We start from the raw sequence: 12,413 nt of genomic DNA on the forward strand, positions 1-12,413 counted from the left end.
TTAGTCAACATAGTAAAGTATAAAGTGGCTACATGGGAGAAGGAAATCGCATGATGGGTATAATCTAATAATGCTGCCAATATTTAACTTCAGTCAACATAGTAAAGCATAAATATAAATTTAGTGGCACCCAAATGGCATATGCATTGAGAAGACTAGAGACCCAATCACATTCAAGGACAAGACGCGACCTTACGCATGAAGGCAAGGATATGGAGGTAAGCCATATTCCTATTTCTATTGATACATGGTGTGTGTGTGTGTGTGTTTGCATCATCGGGATGTGTGGATCAATCAACAAGAAGGGTGTGTTTAGATCCATCAAGAAGGTGGTATGCATGTAGATGTGTGTAGGTGTCACGTGTGTTTGCATCATTAGGGTGTGTAGATCCATCAAGAAGGGGGTGTGAAGATCCATCAAGAAGGGGGGGGGGGTGTGTGTAGATGTGTGTAGGTGTGTGTGTGTGTGTAGGTGTGTGCATGTGTGTGCATGTGTGTAGATGTGTGTAGATGTGTGTAGATGCGTGTAAGTGTGTGCATGTGTGTAGATGTGTGTAAGTGTGTGTATGTGTGTGAAGTAGAGAAGGATAGAGCGAGGGAGAGTGTAAACCTTACCCATGAGAGCACCTTGAGCAAGAGAAGGACGACAACACCTTCTTGAGGAGAAGAAAAAATAAGGAGAGAAGGAGAGAAAGAGAGAGGGAGAGGGAGAGGGGAAACCTTACCCATGAGAGCACCTTGAGGAGGAGCGGCAGAGAGCACCTTGATAATCTGGTCTTGAGAAGAAGGGGAGAACCTTGAGGAGGAGGGGATGGAGTGGCCCTGTAGTAGCAATAAAGAAGCAACAAAAAGGAGAAAATGGGGGGGAAAATCACGTCGCATGACACCGTTAGAATTGATTTTTTTTTTAAGCAACATTGGTCGCGCTTGTGGGAGAATGTGGCCGTCCATGTGGCCATGCAATTGGTCGTGCGCATATGGCAGACTATTGTGGCCGCACGTAGACATTGCTCATCCAATTGCCCATGTTGGAGATGTGCCATTGTCTATGCAGGATGGCAAAGTGAAGTACCTTGCAGATGTACTTCATGTTCCGAACATAACAAAGAATCTAGTTTCAGTTGGCCAAATGATTGAGCAGGGTTTGCAGGTTCGGTTTAACCCTGATGGTTGTTATGTTGAAGACTTTAAAGACAAGTGCAGGTTGGTTGCAAAAGGCAACAGAGTGGGCAGAATGTTTACATTGAATGTAAACATGCCTGAAGTGAGTGCTGCAATGTTTGCAAATGATTCAGGAATTGTTGCAGATAGAGACATTTGGCATAAAAGAATTGGACATGTGAATGTGTAGAGAATGAAGTCTATGCAGACTAAAGGAATTGTGGCAGGGCTGCCAAAGTTTAAAGTTGAAGGTATGTAGAAAATATGTGAAGCGTGTCAATTTGGAAAGCAAACAAAGCATGTATTTCCACGTGACAGAAATGTGAGCAGAAATGCACTAGATGTTGTGCATTTAGATGTATGGGGTCCTACGAAGACCATGTCTATGGGAGGCTGCAGGTATTATGTGACATTTATTGAGACCACACAAGGAAAGTGTGGATATACTTCATGAAGGAGAAGAGTGAGGTGTTCACTCATTTTAGAATTTCAGAGGTATGGTTAAAAAGCAAACAGGGAAACATGTAAGTGCCTAAGGTCAGATGGAGGGGGAGAGTACTTCTCCAATGAGTTCTCTGAATTTTTTAAGAAGAATGGTATTCAGAGACTCTCTTCTCCCCTGCATCTTGTCATTTTTGTCACATCAAGGACACATCTTCTTTAAAAATGAGTGTGTAATTATTTTTCAAAATTAGATAACTTTTAAATAGGTTATTCATGATATTCTAAAATTCATTTGCACATAATGAACTCTTTTTAAAAAAGTATATATTATCAATTAAGAAATTGTGATACTCAAGAGCTTTAAAATGGATTCTAATACTACTCTCATCAAGAGTCAAAATAGGGTTTTATAATTAAGATAATAACTATATCAAGATAACGCTTTTGTAATAGAATCATATAAATAGTTTTTTATAGTTGCACTCTGTAGCACATCCGCAATCATGCTAACATGGCAGATGACCCAAGGAGTCTAAGCTTCAAGTGCACACATAGAAGAAAAAAATGTATTTGTGGATAGTAAAGAAGAGGATGCCTCATCTAGCTTCTCAAGGAAAGGCACGTCAACTAGTGATGGTGTTGGTATAGATAGCAATGATTATAAGGAACCATAACTATGCCATAAGCTATATGTTTAGAAAATAGCTTCTTTTTACAGTTGTATCAATTTTTTTTTAGATCAAAGATGGAAATAATAAACATTGTCTCTATTTTGGCATGTTTTTTAAAAACTTATTGTTAGATTTTCAATTATAATCTCAAAAAGTAAGCAAAATGAAGTCTTTTTTTCATGTCAATTTTTGTAAGAAACGTGTAAAGTGTCCAAAATATTATCATTTTTTGCCAGTGTTTCACGCATGTGTGGACCACTTTTTAAAAAAGAGGTTAAAAAACTGAATTTTTTTTATGGAATCTTTGAAAGATGCCAAATGTTTCTCGTTTTCAAGAAATATTACCTATTTTGTCCACAATAGTGTTGCATGTGGATTTATGGTTTCCCTTGTACCTTTTGATGTAGTTTATCCTTCCCATATACATTAATGGATGTGCAGATAGCAAAGTGCATGATGCCATCCACAAGTTAAGCAGGTAGTGAGGTGAATTCTTGCCCCAATCAATCATATTGGCTTCCCTACGCTCATATACTCTATGTACGTTAAGTATATGTACCCTATGTGAGGATGCATGTGTTGATTGTCTTGTAGATTCATAAGTTTAAAGAAGATTGATATTGCTTCTCTTTACGGGGCACATCGCATGGTTGTGGAGGTAGTGTGTGCCATCGAGAAGGCCCAGGAAGCTAATAAAGAAAAAGGGGTCATTTTATTAAGTCAAAATTCACAAAAAATGGTATTTTTTAATACCCTTTGAATGGACGTTGTGTATAGGTCTTCCTAAAAGTACACCCCTAGAGACTAAAAGAGAATGAGATGAATGAGGTAGTGGTTGCACAAGGGAGGAGAGGAGAGAGAATCCAAGCAAAAAAGCAGGCGTGGCTAGATGCACGGCCACACATGGCAAAACACATGGCCAAATGCACGGTCCACACATACATCCCTGGTCGCGTGTGTGGTCATTCATGTGGTTGTACGTGGGGCCGCATGCTAGAGTCAGTGGCCTTCAACTTACCATGGCTAATACTTTACTTGATAGTATCTAAAATATGTTGGGTCATTGGATTAGTCATCTATAGTACATAGGAAAGAGCAAAATGTCACCTTTCTCTTACAAATGTAAGACACCTAATTTACAAAGAACTGCATGCTAATCCCATCCTCTACTAGGTCTTGAAAAGTTTCTTTGTCCACCTCAAGACCCATGGAGTGAAGATCAAAAAGAAGGTTGATTCCACTAAAAGAATCATCACCATGATCATCAATGTTAAGATCGTCCTCCTTGTGGTCTTACATCTCCTCGTTTGCATTGGCTCCATGATGTGCATTTGCTATCTCAAGAGGTAGTGTGTGCCATAATCGAGAAGGCCTTTCCATGATCCGCATGGCCTTCTTTATAAACTTTATAGGACTTTTTTTCATAGGGAAGCCCTTGGGCACTATTCAAAAAAGAGCGGGTGTGTGGCAACACCTCGTCATACCCATCCGACGTCCGATGGGGGTGAAACTTTGCAATTGGGAGGGAGAAGCCCCATGGACCCACGTGCAAAGTTTCACCCCTATCTGATGTCACGGATGCGCATAATGTCCTACCCAAACCCGCTCTTTTTCGCATAGGAGACCCCTTGGGCACTATGCAAAAAAGAGCGGGTGGCAACAGATCGTCACACCCATCTGACGTCCAATGTGGGTGCAACTTTGGGAGTGGGGGGGTAGCAGCCCCATGGACCCACTTGCAAATTTTCACCCCTGCCAGACTTCAGATGGGTGTGATGTCTTACCCAAACGCATTCTTTTTTGCATAGGGGACCCCTTGGGTACTATACAAAAAAGAGCGGGTGGCAACACACCATCACCCCCAGTCTCCGATGGGGGTGAAATTTTGTGAGTGGGGGTGGAGTAGCTCCATGGACCCACTCACAAAATATCACCCTTATGGGATGCCATATGGGTTTGATGTCCTACCAAAACCCGCTCTTTTTTTCATAGGGGACCCCTTGGACTCAATGCAAAAAAGAGCGGGTGGAAACATACCGTCACACCCATCCGGCATTCAACGGGGGTGAAACTTTGCAAGTGGGGGGAGAGAAGCCCGATGGACCCACTTATAAAGCCTTAGCCCCATCAAACGCTAGATGTGGATGGGTGTGATGTCCTACCCAAACACGCTCTTTTTTACATGGCGCCCCCTTGGGCACTATGCGAAAAAGAGCGGGTGGCAACACACCATCATGCCCATCCGACATCTGATGGGGGTGAAACTTTGTGAGTGAGGGAGGGGGTGCCCCATGGACCCAATTGTAAATTTTCACCCCCATCGGGTGTCGCTTCATTGGTTAAATTAGAATATGGATAAAATCTTGATTTTTAACAATTTATATAATCTTTTAATATATTTTTAGTATTTTCTTTTAATATATTTTTAGTATTTTCTTTTAAAATATTTTCATTATCTTTAGAAAGATAATGATAAATTTTAGATTTGATAAATTAATTAATTATTTTAAATAACAAATCTTGATTTTTAATAAATAATATTTATTTATTTAATAAATAAACTTTTTATTTAATAAATAATATTAATTTTTTTAGATCTATTCATATTACATAGGCATTCCTCATGCTCAAAGGTGAGGTGGCAAAACCATGCATGTATATGATGTGGCATACCACGTAGGCAATGGTAGTCAACCAAGTTGATTGTGCTAAGGTGGCAAGATGACATGGACATTCTTGATTACGTGGCAATAACATGTATACATGTGATGTGGTGTGCCAACGGTAGGCTTTAGGGAGTCAACCTTGTTGACCAATTTGAGGTGGCATGATGACAGGGCATGGTGAGATGACGAGATGACAGGGCATGGTGAGATGAGAAGATGCTTATGTGGCCTCTCCTCCATATGATTTGGCATGTACATGTAGGACTAGGACTATGTTACCATAGCTCAATTGCTTAACAAATGGCATACTCTCTAGGTTTGGTGAAACACCAAGCCTAATAGGCAACCTTTGTTTTAGACTTTGGCCCGACAAAGAGGGAATTTTTAATTAAGATGGTTGGAAAATAGGCTTCCCTTACTCAAATTCACTCAAAATATTTTTGTTAAATTCATCATGATAACTACTTTGATCCACAAGAAATTGGAGTACAATGAGGGTCGTATTAAATTTATATAATTAAATTATTAAACTTCTATAGACTCGCTAATACACTGAGTGAATTTTCTACAGAAACTCGAAAGAAATTCAACTATTAAAATTGTCAATTGACCATATGGCCACATTCTAAACATATTTGTTTAACTTCTCACCGTTGGATCTTCTATGGTGAGCTTCGCAATTGCCAAGATCTTGAATAAAAAATCACATGTTTCTTTACAGAATTAAGTTGAGAAAAAATAATTTTAAAAAATAATTAAACACCTAAAACAACTCCCAATAAATCAAGTTAAGCTCTATGCAATGTGCGCTTTTCATGTACAAATTGGGATGATCATTGGACTTTGGATGTTGAAGTACTAAGCATTTTAGACATATAATGCAGTAAAGAAAGTTGGATAGTAACTTCTGTGCAATGAAACATGCCCTAAAAAAACTTGGATTTCCGATCAAGGGGTCCCATTTGAATACCCACTATATATACTGTGTGCCCCAAACACCATGCCACTAAATTCCAAATGTAACCATGAGAGATTGGATCTTTAGGGTGTGGAGATGCTTGTTTTCAAGCTACCTTCACAGGGCACCCAACAATCAAAGAGTGGTGCCCCTTATCTTGCAACCACCCACATAATATATTCTACTTAAACTATAATAGATAGTTTCATATACTGTAAATTTCTTACTCCTACATTCTCAAGTTGGTGTAGTTGTATTTGACAAAATATTCGTTCACAACTTCATCATTGATACTTTAGTGTGTGTTTCATGCTTGAATGCCTTCATACGTCAACCACTAGAATATAGAGTTTCTTTATTTGCATATTATTTATTACCCTTTAACATATATTTGTGCATGCACTTTCTCCCCCAAAGCTTATATATCTATATTTGAAAATTGCTATTTTTAAAAATGATGTCATGGGATACCTTTGTATGTACTTTTGAGAAATGTCACAAGTAGAATTCAAGTCTGATCCAATGAGAGTATCTAGTAACTATTGTCGTTATATTATCCTCTAACATGTATATTCTCTTTATTCCTTCCAAGACGTATATTTTTTATTAGATCATCTATTTTTGTACTATTATTATGATAATATCGAATATCATATCTACAGCTGATAAATGTAAAACCCATTAACGTGTCATCAACATCAGTCTCTTTGTTGAAAACCCAACTCCTCATCAATGCTACCCAGCCCCACAACACACGAGGTTGTCTCTCGCAAGATGATGCCAAAAGGGTGCCAAACATTTAGTCCCACCAAAGAAGGTATATCACACACGCATGTCATTTTCAAGATATCAAAAGATGGGTGGAAAAACACGTGTTGGTAGCTCAAGACTGCTATGAGGATAGAATTCCAATTTGGCTACCTCCCCAACCCAAACTCACAATACAAATCTCAAAAGTCTAGAAACAAAGCTACTCTAACACCTCTTTTATGAGGAAACCCATATAAGCCGCCTCATTGAAACATGTGCTAACTCAAGAGCAGTGTTCCAAAACTTGTTGCAAGCTCAGGGATATTATGAAGGTAATGTTGAACTGTGCATTCCAAATAAACCCACAAGACCATCTTAGCCTGCATAAAGGAAGAGACCTCAATGACAAAGGCACCAACTCTAATCCAAAAAAGCTCAGAAAAGATGGGTGCCTATGCACTTACTGCATGCTCAAGGGATAATGATGGCAATTGCATCATATGGGTTCCTCAAGAAGTCACAAAAAGAAAAGACTCGCCTCTGACCTCAATTACAAGAAGTGCACCAAGATCTCAAATGGTGTGGAAGCTAAAGCAACATAAGTTACAAAATAGACACAAGAACTTGTTGCTCATAATAGGAGGTAAAAACAACAAGAAAGCCACAAGAACCATCTGCCTAAAAAAGGGTAGATTGCCACAAGAACCTTCAACAATAGGAGCTATTTAGATCCTTATCAAAAGTCTATAAAGCTCCTAAACCATCAACAACCAGTCAATAATGGGTAAAAGTTTCCATTCTTTTTCTCAACAAATGGATAAATATTGTAGAGCAACTGCTTTGTGAGTGGATACACAACTTTAGTTACCCATTGGTGGAATGTAAATGCAAAGCTTGTATACATCATAGCCTCATATATCAACATCCTTCCAGATACATCTGTAGATGGGGGGCATGGTAGGCAAAAGGCCTAGTATGAGATTAAGAATTATATAAGCAAGGCCACTTATGAGCCGTGGGTGCTCAGACGACCACACTTTACGTATGTGTAAACAGGTAACACATTGCTTTGTTAGAAGCATCTCTTCATACCCATCAAAAACCCCTTTCACTTGTTCTTGACCATGTTGTGATGTTGAAAGCTTTATAAAAGCAAGCCCTGCTTTTTGTTAATACTTGAACTACTTGTATATCTTGATTTGTTACATTAGAAAGCACAATTTTTAACTTGTTACTAGGTATGAAATGTGAGCCATTTAGAGGAAGCAAAGATGTCCATGAGTGAAGAATGAGCATAGCTTAAGAAGAGGGATGCATTTTCCTAACAAAGCTATGTCTTCAGATACCTGACTTTGGTCTTGTGTGTTTTTGACCACTTCCTGCTGGCTTGCTCATTCTCACAGGCTTGTGCCTCGGGGGGGTTGCTTCACCCATCAAGGGCATGCACCTAATCCAGCTGTGCAAACCCAACCCAACCTCATAGATATCCACAACAATCAAGTGAGGACTCACATTGGTAACCCCAAAACTGCCATAACCCACCTTGTACATGTCCTTACCTGCGGACAAATGAGTGCTATCCGGTGTACATTTCTTGCATTAATGTTGGTTTTCAAAAATGAGACATAGGGTGATGATAATGCAAGTTGGCTTTCAAATTTGAGGAATGGAATGATACTTTAGAATGCCACATAATGTAAAAATACTGGCTGAAAACAAAATATATACGATATAGAGGTTTACCCATACTAAAAGACACAGTAAATAGTTTAGCATGCTAAATTCTACACAGAACACCACTGTTGATCATCGTGGTTACTCTGGAGCTTAGGATGAAAATCATCAAACTTGTGATGATTATGTGAAACACAAAAACTCAGAATCATCCAATCATAGTTGAGAGGAAAGCACACTAGAAAAGCAAGCAAGAAGATGGGATGGCCATTTCAAGGAGCAAGCCTGAGGTTGGCATATAATTCCCGGCCACAAGAAAGCATGCCAATCTGATTGTTTGTGGCTCGAAAGACCCGGCAAAGACGGGACTTTGCCCGCATAAGCAATGCACATGATTTTCAAACAAGTACCGAGTAATCGGTAAGAAGTAGCAAAAGCCTCTCTCCAACTCCCTGAACTGTGGAGGCCTTCTTATTGAATGCAACTGCCAGATCTAGGCTCTGCATGTGCATGAGGGCCAATATAATAACACCATATAGAAATTCCCATTTTGTTTTTAATGGGAGAGGGTATTGAAAGGGGGGGGAGAGAGAGAGAGAGAGAGAGAGAGAGAGAGTATGTCACAAAGATTGCGCGCAAATGTAGAGAGGGAGAAAGAGATTGTCACAAAGATCGTGCCCAAATGTAGAGAGAGAGAGGGGGAGAGAGAGTATGTCACAAAGATACATTAACTTAAACCAAGCTCAAGCTCTAAATTTAAAATGATAAAGGATCAAATGCACTTAAAGAAGGCTAAAAAAAAGGGACTAAGACTGCAAAAGAGCATTGCTCAAACTTGCTCAAAATATTATCCTGAGATATATGCAACTAAAAATGCTAAGGTAGGGATATAATCCAACCCTATTTTGCATATAACCTTGTCAAAAAGCTACAGTGACTAGCGATGAAAGAAATATAATACCTTTTAGAACTTCCTATATCCAAGGTTGGCACCATGGCCAAAGACCAAAACAGTAGTTTGTTGAAGTTTTACTGTGATCATTCCAACAATAAGCTAGCATCTTTCAAAAACACAAACACCGTTCCATTATCACCTCTTGAAATTCGCAGATCTTCGTCTAGGTAAGTGGTGACAAGCCAGGACTGTGCACTCTCATTTCTGATGGGGAACTTGAAAGGGGGTTGTCCCGAAATAGTTCTTGCGATGCTGTATGTAGCACTTTGTAAGCTCTGAAATAGTCCCTGAAAGGCTGTTAGATCAACTTTCTGGCCGAGGAAATCGAAGCTTTCGGGTAAGTCAAAAGAGTTGGAGAGCTGGGGACTGCCAATGACTCCTTCCTCGAACTTTATCTGGACAGAAGTCAAGACCAAGTTAAGACAACCTTGCAGAAGCCCACCCTTGTGAAAACCACAAAATATTATGATTTAATAAAGAGGTAGCCAGAAGACAATGACTACATTGATAGCCCAAGGTTGCTGTATGCTATGTGCCTAAAGGACATAGCTAGGCTGGCTTTATTAATGAGGTTAGGCCCAATAGTGTATAAGTGAAATATGACTACTTTTACTAACTGTTGCTTTTATTACAGACTCCATTCCTATGTAAGTGAGTGGATTGCTCCAAACTGGTTCTCCAGGATCAGGACCCAGATCAGGCCATGACCAAGCTCTAGCCAGACACTTGGATGGTAGGCTCCAGTGCGACGGGATGCCGGGGTTTAAACGATGGGCACAGTCGGTGTAGGTCTAGCCTCAGGCTCGGGGATGCTCCAGATGGGGCTATGGTTGGGTGGTGAGCTTACCTTAAACCCTCTGCCATTCTCATAGAACTTGTTTGTTTGTCATTCTCTTAGAACTTGTTTGTTTGTAATACCCATCATAACGCTTGAATAAAGTTACTGAGCACCAATCCGACTGCATTTCTAAGTCGATTGAGTCCCAAAAAAATATATGAATGTTTACCTGTAAACGCTTGGAGCTGCTTATTTCAAATGATGCATTCGCACTCAAGGTGGTTGTCCCCAGTGGCCCAATGAAACTAACAGAGTTGACTATAACATACTCATTCGAGTTAATGGTCTGGGAGATTTCTCCCACTTTGATTAAAGGCAAACTCCCAACAGCCAAAAGAGGGAAAAACTCTGACAATGAAGTATATCTGGAACAAGGAGCAAAAGTTAGCATACACTAAGAAGAAGGGCAAAGGTAAAATGTTATGTGAAACAGAAAATATGCAAGCTCTTGATCAAATAAATTTTTAAACAAGAGAAAGTAGAACTCAATCCGGTAGACTTGAATGGGGAATCATGTAGACTGAGGTGGTGGGAGTAACCCGCTCTAGTCTTTAGCGATTAGCGCTACTTCTCTAGTCTTTTAGTACTCCATCCAGGTCTCATATAGAGTTGAATGGGGAATCATGTAGACTGAGGTGGTGGAAGTAACTCGCTATAGTCTTTAGCGATTAACGCTACTTCTCTAGTCTTTTAGTACTCCGTCCAGGTCTTACTACTTATCCAGTGATTGACACAGCACATCTAGTGGGTAAAGACCTCTTCAACCTCCCCACTCACACCATCTAAGCCCGAGATTGGGTGCACGTTCGTGCATAAAAGATATGTCATCATAGTAGACAAATCTTCAAAGGGTAGAGGGGCCTATCGCCTGATGGGTTCCAGAAACAACACACACCATGCCCCAATAATAGCAACACACACCATGCCTCAATAATGCAACAAAAAAAAAGTATATTTCTGGAATTCTGTGTATATGTTCATCTGTAGTTTGTTACACATCTAGCCCTTTGTAATTTGTTAAAAAGTGTCACACATCTAGCCCTTTCTCGTGCTTAATTGTTCTAAAAATGACGCCAGCGCTTGACCATGAGATGGTGGAAAGCAAAAGCTTACCTTAGGATCCATTTTCCATCCAGCAATTCGAGGGCCTCTGTGGGTTTAGGGTTAGGGTTTTGGGCTTCCACTTGGGTGATGAGCTCCATGATCTCGCTGCGGGTCTCGCCATTTGCTTGGAGGCCTCGATCGGTAGTGTGGATGGAATCCACCAGGGCCTGCTTCAGCTCTGCGATCCTTCTCCCACCTTCGGCAATGGCTACGGCGGCATCCCCTTGCTCACCTCCCACCCCGCCATTGCCGTACGCAGACAAAGCAGAACACCTCCTCTGGCCGGCTATGGCAGAAGAAGAAGAAAAGTGGGAGCCATTGGGGCACCCCCTCTGTGAATTTAGGAAACGTTTCTGCGAATTAGGACTGATTTTTTGCAGATTGTTCGAAAGCAACTGTGAATCTGGGCGACATCTCTGTGTCTGAGACAAACAGGAGGACCCACGAGAAAAAATTGTCTGTGAAGAATCGGCAGAGTAGTAAGGGACAGAGGAGGAGAAAGTAGCGGCCATGGGAGCTTAATTTCTTCTTTCCTACGGAAGCTGGAAGGACTGAAGGTCTCAAGTGCGGAGCAAGCAAATGCGGAGGAAGGAGGAGCCTGTGAGAAGAGGCACAATTGGGGAAAAAGAGAGGCACAATTGGGAAGTGGGTATAGGCAAAACCATCGAGGCATCCTTCCTTCGAATGGATCGGAATCCCGTTTTCCGAAGAGAGAGAAAGTGAGGACGGTGGGGTGTGTGAGAGAGAGACTATGTGGGAGGCCAAAATGACCAATAAGACCATGATGAAGGTATTCATAATGTGTCCGTGGGTTGTCTTGACAATGCGCGACATGGCAATTTCTCCAACTACTATACGACTGCCACATCACATTAGCCATGTGAAAGAAAAACAAACACAGAAAACCTCTTTGTCACTTGTTGAGCTTCATGGGGGGGAGAGAGAGAGAGAGAGAGAGAGAGAGAGGAGTGCATGGTTGCATACCAGACCCGTTCCTATGTATGAAGTCTTCCTACAATTTGGAGCATATGATTTGAAAAAAATGGTAGTATTTAGCCACTACCATGCATGTGTGTGGGAATGGAGAGAGAGAGAGAGAGAGAGAGAGAGAGAGAGAGAATATTCTTGTACTAGGGAATAGAGAAAGTGGGAAGTCTAAAGTTTAAACCTTCATCATAGCCCCATCATCTAT

The 12,413-nt window shown here is 40.6% G+C and overlaps 1 protein-coding gene across 1 annotated transcript; it reads right to left on the reverse strand.

Annotated features, from left to right (window-relative positions):
* Nucleotides 1-9,117: 9,117 nt before the first annotated feature.
* On the reverse strand, nt 9,118-11,920 carry LOC147623034 (putative plastid-lipid-associated protein 2, chloroplastic). The gene is made up of 3 exons (XM_086821058.1): nt 11,231-11,920; nt 10,287-10,482; nt 9,118-9,674 (listed from the first exon to the last, which is right to left on the reverse strand). Exons 1-3 carry the CDS (start codon nt 11,731-11,733, stop codon nt 9,363-9,365), a joined length of 1,011 nt encoding a protein of 336 aa, XP_086677184.1. The 5' UTR covers nt 11,734-11,920; the 3' UTR covers nt 9,118-9,362.
* Nucleotides 11,921-12,413: the final 493 nt, after the last annotated feature.

The sequence above is a fragment of the Cibotium barometz genome, chromosome 27 (genome assembly GCF_041138505.1).
Source record: "Cibotium barometz isolate CiBa-2024 chromosome 27, ASM4113850v1, whole genome shotgun sequence".
Lineage (NCBI taxonomy): Eukaryota > Viridiplantae > Streptophyta > Polypodiopsida > Cyatheales > Cibotiaceae > Cibotium > Cibotium barometz.

Bases quoted from the DNA above. Each gene is read 5' to 3' on its own strand.
- LOC147623034 (XM_086821058.1), bottom strand. From the start codon at position 11,733: ATGGCCGCTACTTTCTCCTCCTCTGTCCCTTACTACTCTGCCGATTCT. The intron at 10,483-11,230 runs GTAAGCTTTTGC...TCCTTGTTCCAG, and splicing joins GATGGAAAATGGATCCTAAG to ATATACTTCATTGTCAGAGT. The intron at 9,675-10,286 runs GTAAACATTCAT...ACTTCTGTCCAG, and splicing joins GCAGCTCCAAGCGTTTACAG to ATAAAGTTCGAGGAAGGAGT.